Source organism: Plectropomus leopardus, chromosome 9 (genome assembly GCF_026936395.1).
Source record: "Plectropomus leopardus strain MGB_pleo_1.0 chromosome 9, ASM2693639v1, whole genome shotgun sequence".
Taxonomy (NCBI): Eukaryota; Metazoa; Chordata; class Actinopteri; order Perciformes; family Serranidae; genus Plectropomus; species Plectropomus leopardus.
In genome coordinates this window covers 14,706,545-14,722,504 of record NC_142184.1, presented here as the reverse complement: position 1 = coordinate 14,722,504, position 15,960 = coordinate 14,706,545, and the positions used below count along the sequence as shown (strand labels likewise).

The 15,960-nt window shown below is 38.5% G+C and overlaps 1 protein-coding gene across 2 annotated transcripts; it reads left to right on the top strand.

Moving 5' to 3' along the window:
* Window positions 1-9: 9 nt before the first annotated feature.
* On the top strand, window positions 10-15,547 carry slmapb (sarcolemma associated protein b). Of its 2 annotated transcripts, XM_088082044.1 has the most exons (11): window positions 10-150; window positions 6,111-6,294; window positions 6,571-6,630; window positions 8,614-8,742; window positions 9,066-9,140; window positions 9,221-9,523; window positions 10,292-10,562; window positions 10,720-10,891; window positions 13,880-14,014; window positions 14,503-14,590; window positions 15,022-15,547. In XM_088082044.1, the coding sequence occupies exons 3-10, from the start codon at window positions 6,579-6,581 to the stop codon at window positions 14,584-14,586; spliced, it is 1,221 nt and encodes a 406-aa protein (XP_087938170.1). In that variant the 5' UTR covers window positions 10-150; window positions 6,111-6,294; window positions 6,571-6,578; the 3' UTR covers window positions 14,587-14,590; window positions 15,022-15,547. The 2 variants fall into 2 exon arrangements, with proteins under 2 accessions (XP_087938170.1, XP_087938171.1); XM_088082045.1 differs by lacking the exon at window positions 14,503-14,590.
* The last annotated feature ends 413 nt before the right edge of the window (window positions 15,548-15,960 follow it).

Genomic DNA, 15,960 nt, shown 5'->3' with positions numbered 1-15,960 from the left:
GGTAGAAATAAAATAGTGGAAACTACTTGTCGAACATCTGGTGGATTGGTTGAAATAAGTGAGATCCTCTGCAGTGATGTTTGCACCTCCGCCCTCTGAGCACTGACACAGACTCACTTCACTGAAACCCTGCGGACTGCTAGCTGACACGTAAGTCTGAAAGGAAACACCCACCTCACTACACTGATTAGGCAACTTTGAATGATGTTTTCCACTTTAGGGATGAACACACTGCTTATTCAGAGGAGGCATCCTTTGGGATTTACCTCTCACGCACTGGATTGTGCCATAAAATAAGGTTTTATTGGGGGTTTGAAGGCAGATAACACTAACTGAAACTTAGCTACACTGCTAAACGTTATTTCTCCAGTTTAAGCTAAGCTAGCCACCAAAGCCAGTTAACTGTGTTTTTTGGTGTTGTTTGGCGGTGAGTTATAGTTATTTATGTACTTTTTAAACGGTGTTGAGTCACATTTAACTGTAATTTAATAAAAGTTAAGTTTGAAGTCTATGTCGGGTAACAAAACAAGTAGCTAGCTAATGGTGAGCCATCAGTTAGCCAATGTTTGTTACTTAAACCACCTGAAATAGCTAAATGAGAAGTTAACTGTTACACCACTGAAGGAGATCTCGATTAATTCGAGATTATAACGATTTTAAAACCTAAAAACATTTAATGACAAGTTTATTTATAGAGTATGCCACCACACACTAACAAAAGTTGAATAGTGCCTTGAAAATAAATTTATGTTGGGGATTTAAAGGCAGCTAATACCAGCTGAAACCTAAATACTACACTCCCAATTTATAATTAGTGCTGAACAATGTTTAGTTTAAGCTAAATTAGCCACCATAGATATCTAACACTAACCTAATCATAATTTGGAGTGTTTTCGTGTTAAACTTTTGCAGTTTTAATACTTCTTGAAAAGTATTCAGCCACATTTGACTGTTTAGTGTAATGTGAAGTACATTTTAAGGCAATATGTGGTAACAAACAAAATAAGTAGCCAGCTGACGTTAAGCTATCAGTAAGGGACTGTTCATTATTTATCTGAGGTTGGGGTGGTGCACATGGAGGTGGCATGTCAAATAGTGAGCCGGTGCATTACTCATGTAATGGTAACGGGCCTGGAAGGCTGTTTAGATGGAGAGAAATCTGTCTGCCAGTGGCAACAACCACATAATGTCAGCTGACAAAACAAACAGCAGCGTCGCTCTACAGGACAAAAGCCATTGCAGCTTTCCTAGTTGGCAAATAAATGCCTGCATTGACAGTAATGTTCACAATATGATTTGAAGCCTGAACATTTATCAGTTCTCTGTGTTAACAATCGCTCTCGACTTGTTTGTGTTTGTATAAGTTGTGGTTGTGTTGACATATACTCACTCTCAGTGCTCAGATTTAGTGGCCACCAAATTTACACCATTTATCATAGTCAGAAACTGTAAAAACAGAAATTGTTGTTTGATTTTCGAACTTCAAACAGTTCTTGAACATGTAATATGGGACAAATGTTTCTATCAGAAAAAAATAACCAAATCCAAGCTCAAAATAGTTATATTTCATCAATAACTTTTAACTTGCAAGCATCAAAGGGTAAGTTTTTAAAATCTAACTACTAATTTATGGTGGAGGGAGGGTCATGCATTATCCCAAAGTCACTCAGGGAGGCTCAAGGAAATATTTGTAGCTTTGGAGGGGGTCAAAATTAAAAATAAAAATAAAACTTGAAGTCACACCCCAGCCACTCCCTCCTCCGATAAATAAAGAATAGTCCCTTAGCTGAAAGCTAATGTTAATGTTCATTACAGGTTAGTTTACTCTGTTTCTAAACACAACAGAGTCGCTGTTTTAAACTAATTAACTTTCTTGTGGCTGGGTAAACTCTGATTTCCAGTGAATAACCATCACAAAAATGAATAGCTACTGACATTGTTTTCATCTCCCTTCTAGAAACCTCTAATATATATTTCCATTGCCAGCCATCTACATCAAGGTACACCCATCAAGTTTATAATGTTCACCTTGTAAAAGTTATACCAGCTACTCTCTAAAACAGTTTCAGTAAAACCTGAACATTTTAACTTCATAAAGGTAGGATTAATTGGAGGACTGTTGTATTAAACTGATAACTGAGTTTAGATCTGCTGTACTTCAGTTTACGAAGCTCCGTATCACTATACTGACAGACTTATTGCTGAGACAATAAGCAGACTTTGTTGCTTGTTAGAACGAAACCACATTCGGTGTGAGTCCACGGTGCTGTTAAAAGCTTTAAAAGCAAATAGGACAAAATCTTTGGAGTTTGGCATGTAGTAAAGCATGCGATCAGAGGGCAGTAGTTAAGCAACGTTAGGTCATATTGACTCCGTGAGCTGCAGAACTTTCTGTTAGACAAGTTGGGTGACTACCACCGTAAAACAGGTTTACGTGGGTTTACCCGTCTCTTGTCTTTGAAGAGAACAAGAATTATGTGCTCTCTTAATCTCCTTAACAGAAGACTGGCTAGTAAAGTTTCTTTGGAGAAAACCCACACCCTTGTGGGATGTCATGATGTAATTTGATTGATTAAATGCCTTCTTACACTTTTTAGGGATCTGTGGGAACCCTGAATATTAAATCCTAACAATCTCAAAATAAGGCCTTATTTAGCATTAAAATGTGTTACATCAATCTTTCAAAAGCTTAAAAAGGATATTTTGAATATTTTTTTTCTGACATTGCATTGTAAAATGTCAAAATTATAAGTAATAAGTGTTTTAAAAAGAAAAAAAGTTTTTTTTTTACAGATTGTCTCAAAGATCAGGACAGAGGAAAAACAGTTTACTTTTTATAACATTTGAAATACCTCTGACTTCTTAACTTGACCAAAAAGGTCATGTTTTATGTTACAATAAACATTTGTGAAAGAACCTTACCAAACCCTGAGTAATTTAATTATTAATTTTAGTTATTGTCAAATTGGTGGCATTTAAAAAAAAAAGTCTTAAATCTAACTGCCTTAAACTGTAGGAACCCTAAACATTTCCTGAGAATAAAGTAGGATGCCAAAATGGTTGATTATTGACTGAATATATGTAAATGATTTGTGGCTTTATATTGTAAACCTTTACTTCAGTGCTCGCTTGCCCAACCAACCAAGGTTGAAGTCCTACGCTTCAAACTCACTAAGAGACATGTCCCTGGTGTTGTTGTCGTTTTTAATTTAATTTTAACTAAACTCCTCTGATGTTAGATTTCACTCTGTGAGTCCTAAGATTACCCCCTTAGTCCTTGGTTTCTAGAGGCAAAAACGGCCATGCTCTGTTCAACAATTCATTATCTTGTTACATTTATTATTTTGTAGCTGCAGGCAGAGACCTGCAATCTGTAGGGGCAGCTTCTTAGTTTCCTCACTAAACTTGAATGATGAAATTGTGCTTTTCATCAACACTTTTGCACCTAGCTCAGTGACAGTCTCCTCACAACACTGTCCGGTTTGCATTTTTTGAGTAAGTGTAGTAGTTCTGGGAAATATCCATTAATATTATATCAATACTGTGATGTAAGATTAGATATCATCTTAGATTTTGGATAACACTGTGTTGTCTTTTCTTGGTTTTAAACGCTACATTATAGTAGAGTGATGTAATTTTATGAACTTACCAGACTGTTGTAGCTGAGCAAATTGGTTTGATTTATTTTATAGACACATGGAGAGTGCAATAATAAACTTAACAAGACATGGCAAAAAATTACCCAAAAAGTAATAATAAAAAAATTACAAGAAAATTACCTGAAAATAAGCAGCAAAAAAAAGAAATGAAAAACACAAAGTGCTGAGAAAAATGTACTAATATATATATATATATATACATACATATATATATATATATTCTATTTTTATATTTTTTTAAGTAATTTTTTTGTCAGCTTTTATGAATTTCTTGCAGTTTGTGTGACATTTCTTTCTTGTTTGTCATCACCTTTTTATCCTATGTTTTCAGAAGAAATTTGCTCAGTTTTCAAAGGGCCAAATAGCTTGTGAAAGGCATCTAAATGCAGCACAAGATAACTGATATCAATACAGCTTTCAAAGACTTAATCTTTGCCCACTTAGTTATTATATCTACATTACCCTAAAAATCTTACTGTGTAAATATTTTGGAAAGCACGAATAGTTAACCCTACAATATTGTTGCAATACTGATATCAAGGTATTTGTTCAGCAGTGTTGATATTTGATTTTCTCCATTATCACCTGGTCCTAGCCCAGTGCAGCTTTCTATTATCAAGAATTAGGTATGTAAATAATCTGGAAACATAGCTGACACATAAGCTGCTTATACTTGCACCACTGAGTCTGTGGCATTACTATAATGATTATTATGACACATAATATTACATCAGTTATATGAAATTATAGAGCCTTACGTTGGGCCGCATTTGTAAATCTGCTTTTCATAAGACGTAGACTAACTTTAAAGTTAACATGCTTTTATATGATAGAATTAAATAATAAAATCTTAAATTTACTGAGGTAATATCCTCTAAACTATGACCCCACTTTCTTTAAGCCTGCATCACAACCTGCAGGACTGTGTGTGGACCTCATACATTATTCAAGGATTTTTTGATGTGACACGATAAGTTATGAAAGCCTTTGACCAGAAGGAAACATTTAGTTTTGCCTACATGTAGAAAAATGTGTTTAAATATCTTGCTTTTCTTTTATTATCTTGTTTATAAAGACATTTCAAAGCATGCTGAAAGAGGCTCTCTAAGGTGTTTTACAGTTCAATAAAGGAAAAAACAAAGTCAGCGCACTAGATTATGCTCCCATGAATATTTAATATAATTACCACCGAGGTGACGTTTCGAACTACCACGTGTGGACTTCATTCGACAAGTTAACAATGCAGACATAAAACCTCAAATACTTAATACACCAGGTCACCTGACAGATCACCTGGTATCCAGTAGACTCCCATTTAAAACATTAACTGATAACAGTTTAACACAATGTGGATTAAACATGTGATGACAAGAGAAAAAGATATATATATATATATATATATATATATATATATATATATATATATATATATATATATATATATAAACATATCCCCATCTTACAACACACTGTAACAAATTGCTGTAAAAATACAGCAACATTTTTACAGATATACATTCTTTCTTAAAAATACAGTAAAACACTGTAAATCTTTGTGCTTTTTGGAGCCAATATTACACCGAAAACCTCAAATTGTACTGTAGGGATTCTGTAATTTTACAGCAAAATTTGTCACAGTGAAATTGCTGTAAAAGTACTGCAGTTCTAACAGTAATGTGAAGCTTTTTAAAAATGAAACACCGTAAACCTTGATGCATTTTAGAGCCAAACCTCACATACTACTGTAGTATACTGTAATAAATTCACCAGTACTATATACTGTTAAAGTTACTTATATTAGTGGCAGTGTAAAATAACAGTAGGCAACTTCAGCTGCCAGTAGTTTACTATAATTTTACAGGAAAATGTATTAGTTTACTAGAAAATCACTAGAAAATGACTAGCATTAGTTTAAAATAAAAACCTAGTGTACAGTACAGTAGAACAACCTACATATAATGTGAAAAAAAATCAATTTTATCGTTCAATCCAGTACTAATTAGCTCAACACCACGCACAGTTTGTCTCTATAATAGTCACAGCACAACATCACCCCTCAGGATGACACGTAGATTTTATCTAACCTGACAAAAGAGAGGCCTGCAGGGCAAAACAAGACGGGAGGTGGATGCAGCGCACACAGGACACACGCTCACACTGGCTTTCCCTATTCTGTGTCATCCTGTGGATTTTTACATCAGTACCAACTGGTCAGAGAGCAGCTCGGCTCCCTAAACAAAACCTCTCTGTGTCACTATGCAGCTGCAGCTTCCGACATGCCCTACTCGGATGCATGACCTAGTGTGGAGGGGCTGGGGGACTTCAGCCACAGATAGGGGGGTCATATTTTTGAGGACATTCATCCGACTTATATCTGGTGTAGCTTTTTAATCACATTTAAGGTATTTGTAGACTTAATAGAGGCTTTTTTTTTGTTTTCACTTGCTTCAGTCTAACAGAAGCAGGGAGGTCTGGTGCACAGTGTCTGTCATCTCCCTCGGTATCCCCCCTCCTCACGGCTTGGACTGGTCCGTTTCGCATCTGAAAAAATCTGATAGTTGGAGAAGAGTTCTTCATGCCAGGGACCGCTGTAGCCTCAGCACACAGAGTACTGTAGCTCCTGGATCACACGAAGGTAATGTATCCTGCTAAGTTGTATCCTTAATCTTTTTATTGGTACATTTTCTGTGACTTTTGTGTCTGTGAATTTCACAGCACCTGCCTTTTTTAAAAGTACCGCTTATGTGTTGATGGATGAGCATGCATTTCTATGTTTACCTTTTTAACAACAGTAACCATAATCTTTATGATGTAGTCAAGATATTTCTTTAAAATATATTTTATCTGTCAGCATTAACTCTTGATCTCTTTGTTGACATGATATGAGTCATTTGTTTGTTTTTTTTTACAGATAAGCAAATGGATGAGAAAGAGCTGAGTGATTCTCTGAATAACGTGTCTCACATTAAAGGTAACCCAGCTGGATTCTTTTCTGAATGACTTGTTTTGCTTTTCAAATGCGTCTTAAATGACTCAGCACATCTTACTAACTGACGATGTGAGGGGAGAGAAAAGAAAAGCGTGAGTCACAGTTCAGGAGCGCACCTGAGCCTGTAAGGGCAGTTGGGTAGCTTTAGAGAGTGCTGTGGATGGCCTTGTTTAAGAGGCTGATTTCTCTAGTGTCAACAGCTTATTAGAAGATGGAGTCTCTTTGCACAGAGGGCACATCAGCTGACTGTCTGTTCGTGCCATTCAGGGTGACTTATTAAAAGAGATTGCTAATTTCAGTGCAATACTAAGAACATAAAAATCAACATGAGAAAATGTGCGGGCATGTAATCGAGGGAATCAATTTTGCATGATGAATGAATTTGTAATGCTACGCTGCCCAGTATATAGGCAGCACAAAGCCATCACTGTCCTCACGATAACAGCATCTGAGTCTTTTCAGGACGAGGAGGATATTTCTCAGATTCAGTCACATACAGCACATTGTGTGGCTGTAAATTGATATCAATTGAGGCAGTTTTATCGGCAGTTTTATAGAGACCCGCTGAATACCGTTAGTTTCTGTGACAGCCGTGCTAACCCTCCGATTTGCTTTAAGTACGCTGTCACAATCATTGGGAAGGAAACCGACAGAGGGGAAAGATAGACCATGATGGCTTTAGCCTTCAGCACTTGAGCTAAAAAAAGACTTTCTCCTACATTTTTTTCCCCCTGTTGTCACTTGAGGCAGTGTGATGCTCAGTATCCCCCAACTAGTCACAGAGGTATTTTTACACACGGGCTAATCCCGTTATTTGTCAGGTGTCAGTCTGTGACACAAAGACATGACAACTATAATGCTACTAAAGATAACACGTCGAACGCCCTCATCTGGAATGCTCTCCTTATCTCGTGCTCCCCAGACGTCATTCATCGTTCACACAAACTGAACAATCCCCACGTACAGGAAGCCCACTCACATTCTGACTCTCACTCATAAATATGCATGCGATGAGGGGCACGCAACTTCACACACACATGCAGGACAGTGCACTGCCCGCCCATCCTTTGTCTAGCAAACAGCCGCGTGGTCATGTGCTCGAGTCGGAGGGTGCCACCAGCCTCCAGCAGTTGCTTCATATCCTTTCATTTTAGGGACATTTATCTGTGCCATCTGGTAGCACCACTAACAATACATGTGTGTATTTGTGCTGTAAGTTTATGTGGCCGAGCATGCCGGACACAATGAAATCACAGTTTTCACGACAAACGCAGTATTTCATGGCAGTGCGCTCATGTGTCCATATATGGTGCACATGCTTGACCTGTCGTGACTCTTGTTTTCGCCTCTGCCAAAGGCTCGGTCTGAGATGAGGTCATCTCTTTTCCTGGCCACGGTAGATTAGGGGATCAAGATATTCACTGGGAATTGCAAAGGCCAAGTATTTGTGGAGCTTGTTTCCACCTCTAGGAAACACAACAGACCCTTGACAACGTTGGCCAGTCCATTCCCTTTGTGTGTTGTGTACAGTAACGTACTGTTAACAAGCAGTGTAGATGTGCCAGAGACTTGTTTGTTGCCGGGTTAATGGACAATTTGGAATAAAGGCGTGGATAAAAAAATGCAGTTGTGTCTATTTCTGGGTTAGCAATTAGTTTATGTAATAGTCCCATTTTAATATCATGGGAAATCATCTACTATGTCAGCCCTGGTTGAATATTTGGGACTGAGGCAGAATTAATGTGGTGGAACTGAGTTATCCTTCTATTTTTATAGTAGTGAATTGCCACCATTACTGCCTGATGTGTCACCATAGCTTAAATTTTACTTTCTAAAGTCTTTGTATGCACTCCAGTGACTCTGCAGGAAGATGAGAAGCTCTCCTCTTACAGCTAGATAGTCTCATGTGGGTAGAAAGAATCTTCTAATCTGGATAATAATTTATATTCTGTATTTCTTTATCAGATGATCTGACCAGGTCAAACATGGGGTCTTCTGGTGACTCAGAGAAAGTCATCCAGCACTTGAAAGATGAGCTTCGAGAAGCCCAGGAGCTAGCCAATACTGAGAAACACAAATGCATGGAGCTACAAGGTAAAAATCTCTAAGGCCATTACAAAATACTGACTTAAGAAAAACAGAGAAAAACAGTGGGGAAAAAAGTGTTTATTTAGCCAGTGTGACAGATCACTCAAAATTATTGTATGTATCATGTGTTATAACCTACCTTAAATTAGGAATATTTGAAACATCCCATGACCTCATATTTGTTTTTGTTTTTTTCTGTGTGCTTTTTGTGTTTATGCTTCATAAATAAAAAGTATTTTAAAAAAAACATGCACTGACCTCTGATGTTAGATTTCCACTGTGCACAGAAAACCACTAATGCTGGAAATAAATGCACTCATGTTTTGCAGGCATCCTGCAGGAAGAGCGAAAAGACAATAAAAAACAAGCTGATGAATCTGCAAAACAGATAAAACATCTTCAAGGTATGTCTTTGTGTTTATGGATTTGAGTGTACTTAAAATGTCAACATCACAAATCTAAACACCGACTGTGGTTTGGACAGGCCAGCTGAGGCAGCTCCAAGACGAAACACACATTCTCAGGGAGCAGATAGATGTCTCCTCTGGTTCACACGACGAGTTACAGAGTGCACGTGACGAGGTGAAGGCGCTGAAACGTGCCTTAGAGGCAGCCACTACCGAGCGGGACCGTGACGTCGCTGTTATCCAGAACAACCTGGCAACCGTCTCAAAGGATCTGGACAAATGGCGTCAGACTGCCAACAAATATGAGCGTGAGATCGAGAACCTGCAGCGTGACCTTCAACAACAGAGCAAGCAGTGGCAGAAGACTGCAGAGATACAAGGTTTATATACACATACTGACACACAGTATGGTGATAATATATGGTAAAAAGTTCTATATGTATCTGACACAGTGATGTGATTTTAAGTAGAGCTCTATTGTTTCAAGGAGGGCTGTCAACAATTAATTTTTTAAATTGCATTTGATCGCAGAATTTCAATAGTTAATCAAAATTAAATGTATTATTTTATTGCATGTTTTCAATTCCATTATGTAGCATTACAAAACAGTTTTTAAAGTCCGTATTGACATGATTGTCTTGATTATGATTTAAATGACAGTAAATAACTGCATGGGAGCAGCATAAAGTGGACATATCTGTAAAGAGGAGACTCATGGGTACCTACAGAACCCATTTTCATTCAGATATCTTGAGGTCAGAGGTCAAAGAACCCCTGTAAAATGACCGTGCTGTTTTTTGCCAAAATGTATCCTAACTTTGAAGCATTATTTAGTCACCTCCCTGACAAGCTAGCATGACATGGTTAGAACTGGACTCCTCTGATCTTCTATTTTCAGACTGGTATCATCGCTCTAGCTTTAAAGCTCAGCCCAGTACAGACTCTTAAAGATGGGAATGTCGGCCAGCGATTAACACGATTTAAAAAAAAAACCTCAATGGCATCGTGTTAATGTGGTAACGTGTTAACGCTGATGGCCCTAGTTTCAAGCATTACGAGACTCAAATGAACACTCAGTTAATTTGTGAGCTAATTAAAAAAAGAGCATCTGCTCAATGACTGTTACATAAAACCTTTTATTTCCACAGCCAGTGAGCTGCAGTCCATGCAGGTGGAGTGTAACGGGCTTCAGAAGGAGTGCTCTGTCCTGCGATCTGAAAAACAAGACACTTTGAATAAGCACCAGAAGGAAAAGAGCAGCCTGCAAAGTGAGTGTGCCTCCCTCAGGGCCGAGAAGGAGGAACTCCTCAAGACTCACCAGAAAGAGAAGGGCAACCTGCAGAGTGAATGTGCAGCTCTGCGCTCTGAGAAAGAGGTTGTGCTGCAGAGACAGCAGCAGCTGGAAAAGGACCTTGCCAGGTCAGTGCACTAAGCTACATCACTGAGAGCTCAGCTTCACCCCCACCTTTGTGTCTCATCTGCTGGACTGTCTTCCAGCATGTTTTGCTTCACAGTTTACACTCCTCTTCGTGTGATCCTTCACCTTTTGAACTTAGTGTTGTTTTGTTTCTGGTAGTTCGCGTGCCCAGAATGCCGAGCTGAGCAGCAGCCTCAAAGCCCTGGAGAGATCCCAGCAGGAGTTGGAGAAGAGGCTGGCGGCTCTGCAGCTCCAGCACCAGCAGGATAGCACCAAGCTGCAAACCCAGCTGGATCAGGCAGACAGCCGCAGCAAGGCTCTGCAGAGAGAGGTATGTTCCCAAAAGACCAGAAAATCCACTGAAGGATTGAGCATCTCAGAATCACTCATAGGAATTAACTTTAGGGCTAAGAATAAACCTGACACTTACACCTCGTCCACACTTGTGCCTTCAGTCAGTTTTTAATCCTGTGACTGATTTAACAATTATAGCTTCATTATAAGCTGAGCAGCTGTCTACAATGGTGACATTGTTTACTGTCCAAATAACCCAACAGCTTCAAGTCTATTTTTCCACTTGTACACACAAGTAAATTATGTGTTTCGATTTTTGAGATATGTCAAAACAGTCCTGCGTTTACAGCAGCAGTGGGCAGGATGGATCCAGTGCAGAAACTGCCTGCAGCTGCCGGCGGTGTGCTGCTGACACGCTGCTGTGCACAGCCAGTGTTTACGAGGTGTTACAGTATTTATGAAACTTCCTACATGCACACTCAGCAAGGAGTCGAAGTTCTCCTTTAGAGAGCAAATAAAATCACACTTTCATGACACACAGCCATAAAATTAGATTTAACACAATATCAAGGATCAAGAATGCATAAACAATGTGTTCTGATACTATGTGACCTCTATAAATCGCCCTTTATGTTTGTAATAATGACTTTCTGTGAGCATAACCAGATCTAAAGTGATTGTGAATATTATAGCAGCTAAAGTATATAGATGACTTTTCTCAGTGAGAAAGGGGTTAACCCCATTGCCTAAATGTAGGATTTAAGAGATGTAAGTGCAACTCCATTTAGGACAGATTTTTCTGCACTATATAATTACAGACTCTCATCTGTCTATCTGAGCCATTGACTGCTATTTAACTGGGCATGAAGTGTGCAGTAATTTCTTTTCCTGTATACATAATTTGATATTGTGCCATAGCTCACAATCAGTTAAGATATCGTAAGATGATTATCAGGCAGGCAACAGCTTTCTGTAGTTATCTAATCCAAAAGTTTTTTTATCTGTTTGGGTCATCATAGAGGTGGTTCAAAGAGACATTTCACCTCAAAAATAAAATAATACATATTTTTCTCATATCTATAGTGCTGTTTTTCAGTCTAGTTGGTTTGGTGTGAATTGTCGAGTGATAGAGATGTCAGCCGTAGACATGTATTATATTGTATGCTGCCTTTTGCATGGTGATACAGCTGATGTTGAAAGAAAATAGTTCCTACATGGAACTTTTCACATCAAGGTCTGTGGATTATCTTTTGTAACTGGATCATGATCTTTGGAAAGAGACATTGCTGTTGAATTTTTCCAACTTCAAATTTTGATGCTTTGAGCACCACAAGCCGCGTGAAAACCAGCTCCATTATATTATAGAAAAGGCAGACATCCACAGCTGACATCTCCATCACTCAGCAGCTCACACCAAAATAGATAGATTGCTAAATAGCACTGCAGGTAAAAGGTAAAAAATGTACTTTTTTAGGGTTAGGGTTTTTGATTTGCACTGTTCCTTAACATCTGCAGTATGAGGAGGATATTCTTGGGTTAAAAAGAGATTACTCCTTGAGAATTTTGACTCAGTGAGGGCTGATCTATTACTCTGAGACAGCTGATAAATAACGGCACTGAACTCATCACCTTCTGGGATTTTTCTGGTGTCATCCAGCCCAGGACAGAGACTGCATGAATGACTTCCTCTAATGGCTCATAGATACTTAGTCTACCTAACTGAAACTACGTTGAAGTGACAGTGAAATTCCAGCTTTCTTATTATAACAAGATGTTGTGAAACTCAAAGCATCCCCCAGTCCAAACAGCCCACAGTGAGCCTGTTGTTGTCAGTGGCACACTGCTGTATGCTCCCAGTCAGGTTCAGAAGGCTGGATGGGGATGGATCAGCCACTGCTGTGGCTCTCAGACAGGAGGGGCACTGTTGAATAGCCAAAAGCAAAGATGAAGTCATTCTTAACCACAAGTCATTCATCCCAATGTGGTGTGGCTCTTTCAGGCACTGAATAAAAGTGGAAACTGAGAGCTCTCACGGTGCCCCTTGCTTGTCCAGTTAATTCCTGTTGGAGAACAAAGCATGAGACAAACCACCACCACCCTGAATCAATCACTGATATTCACATCAGTAACCTTTGGTCTCAGCATGCTCCTTTGTCAGCCTTAAGTACCCTGAACCGACATTTAAATGAATTTGCCTTGTGATTACATTAAAGGAATACTTTACCTCCCAAATGACCACTTAATATCTATCACTCAGTGCACTTTACCTTGAATTGGTGTTTGCTTTTCCGGCTTGCCTCTATGGCAAACAGAAAATCCGAGAGAGAGGCAAACATTCTTCATGCATTGAAAGTCATTGGGGACCACGTTTAAAAGCAGCAAAATTATATCAAAACATCAGTTAGCAAACTCTCACACAAATCGTGTGTGTAATTCAAATCTCATTTTTCCAGTCTTATGCTCAATACTTCCTTAAACTCATGCATTTTCGCTAAAACCTTCTGATTTAAAACACGTTAGTACAGTTTTGTGCACCGTTGATTTCTGTGCTGAGCACACTCATGCATTTTAGCTGAGCTCAAGCAGAGTCATACACAGGCATGTGCTCAGGTATGTTATGCACACTGTTAGTTGGCGGAAGTGTTTTATATTGCAACATTTTAGCAAAACTGCATGTGTTTGGGAAGTACTGAGCATATAACTGGATAAATGAGCCTTTAATTATACTGAATGAATTGTCTGAGAGTTTGTAAACACATGTTTTGACATAGTTTTGCTGTTGTGATATTTGGCCCCCGTTTACTTCAATTTATGAAGAATGTTTGGCTTTTTTAAAATTCTTTGTTTACCGTGGAGGTATTTGAGAAAAACAACGTTTTCTTCACAATTTAAACATAGCATGCAGTAAGTCATTGATATACAAATGGCATGTTGTCGTTCTTATAAGTTTTGCTTTGTGTGATTGCTGCTTGAAAAAAAATTGAATAAAATAAAAGAGGTAAATATAATAATTTGTTTTGCACAGTATGAGGAGGTCCAGACAGAACTATCAGACCTGAAGGAAAAATATGAGAAGACTGAGCAGGAAAAACAGATGCTTACAGGGGATTTTGAGGAGTGCAAAGCCCAGCTGAAGGAATTACAGGACAAAGGGACAAAGGTAAGTGCTCACACACTAACTAAATCATATATAATTGTTTGAAAAATGACATGAAAGTTGTGTAAAGTGTAGAAATAATGTTCTGCAATTAAGCCTAAAAAAACAAACATATAATAGCTTTGCATAAGAAGCAAACATCCTCAGTTGTTTTAGTTTCAGAAGCATGAGCTTTGCTTCAGATTTTGCAACAACAGTGCACTGAGCATCTGTTTCATATTGTGAAATATCTCCGGGCATAACCGTGAATCTTTTGTGAGATTCACAATTTATTTTTTATTTTCTCAGCAGCAACACATCAGCTCCTCTCTACTCATCCACTGTCTTTTACTGTTGCTTTTAGACATTGACAGCCGTGTGTGACTTTGAGATTTGTGTAAACACCAATTACAAACACAGACTACTGACTGAGGGGTTCATTAATAAAGCCACGCCCAACTAAAGTATGTCCCATTGCAGTTGATTACTGTAATATCCCTTCCCTTCTGTAGACATCCCTATTGCTGCCTGTTCAAGCCATAGTCATCGGCCTTATCCTGGCTTTGCTGTATTGGTGCTTCGGCGCATTGTGGTAGTAAGGTACACATTACTCCTGTCAAATCGGCCTACATCTTTCATCCCCATCAGCGTCTTTTAGAGCATTGCATGACTTAATCAGGTTTTCCTCATCCCCCCAGAATGCCTTCCTTAGGGGGTAAACTCCAAAAATTGACGTCTCAGAGACTCTAACCTCTCTAATCATACAGTTCCAACATCTGACATCTGTTTGTCTTGTCTGGATCGCTAACGCTTAACAGCTGTGTCTCTCAGTTGGCTTGAATGAGCTTATCTTTATCTGAAAGGGCTGTTTTTAACTTTCATTCTCTGTGCACTGCATTGATTTCAATGGCAAGCTCCCTCTGTCAAAGCTTTGGCGATCCCATGATGATGATGATGATGATGATGACGAAGATGGGCGGTTTCATGTGGTGATGGTAATGTTTCCATTTCTGTGTCACCGCTTGTTTCAGAAACTGTGGATGATCTGGGGGCCTGTGGCTGCTGTGGCTCTAACAGCTGTGACGGCTGCCGTGCTCTTGAGGACCTGAGGGCAGTGTGCTCACACACACACACACACACACACACACACACACACACACACACACACACACAAATCCATATTTGTCATCTCTGCACTGAAAAATTTGCCCCCTTATCATATCTGCACTATTAATTAGGAGGGCTCGTACTTAACACTGTTTAATATTAAGATGCTCTATTTTAGATGAGAAGAAACGTTAATAAAAGAATGTGTCAGTTTTGTGTGCAAATGAAAAAGTTTGTTTGTATGCTTATTATTTTTTGAAGGAACTCTAGTTGGGTCATTTTTTGTTTACTATAATGACTTATAGAATACCCATTAATGAATGTAAGGAAATGTTAAATTAGCTCTAAATAAATGATGATATTTTAGATGGATCACCTGGAGTTTGGACCTCCCTAAATGTAATACTTCTCTGTAACTGTCAGAATAATAAATATTGTCACAATAATGCAGCCCCTAACTGAGTGATGTCTGCCCTAGATACATAACATCAGTTAATGGTTGTGGTGGGAAATATAATCTCTTGCCATTATGAATATCAGTGGAACATTTCAGGACATTTTGGACAATTTTGAACAACCCAGAGAAGGTATTTGAGCAGAGGGAGCAGAGTTTTTCTGTGTAGCATCATTAATAGTTCCAAAAAGTGTTTTACAAATATGATCAGGATTACCACGGTAATGGAAAACCATGAAAGGTCATGAAATTTCACAATCACATTTTCCAGGCCTGAAAAAGTCATGGAACTAGTAAAAACATTGAAAGCTTTGGAAAAATCATGGGAATGTGTCTTGTGCAGTAAATGAAGTTATTAATGTAACATAACTGAGCTTATTTTCTGTAGCTGACAGAATAACGTAGTTTT

Bases quoted from the DNA above. Each gene is read 5' to 3' on its own strand.
- slmapb (XM_088082044.1), top strand. From the start codon at position 6,579: ATGGATGAGAAAGAGCTGAGTGATTCTCTGAATAACGTGTCTCACATT. The intron at 9,141-9,220 runs GTATGTCTTTGT...TGGTTTGGACAG, and splicing joins ACAGATAAAACATCTTCAAG to GCCAGCTGAGGCAGCTCCAA. The intron at 9,524-10,291 runs GTTTATATACAC...TTATTTCCACAG, and splicing joins GAAGACTGCAGAGATACAAG to CCAGTGAGCTGCAGTCCATG.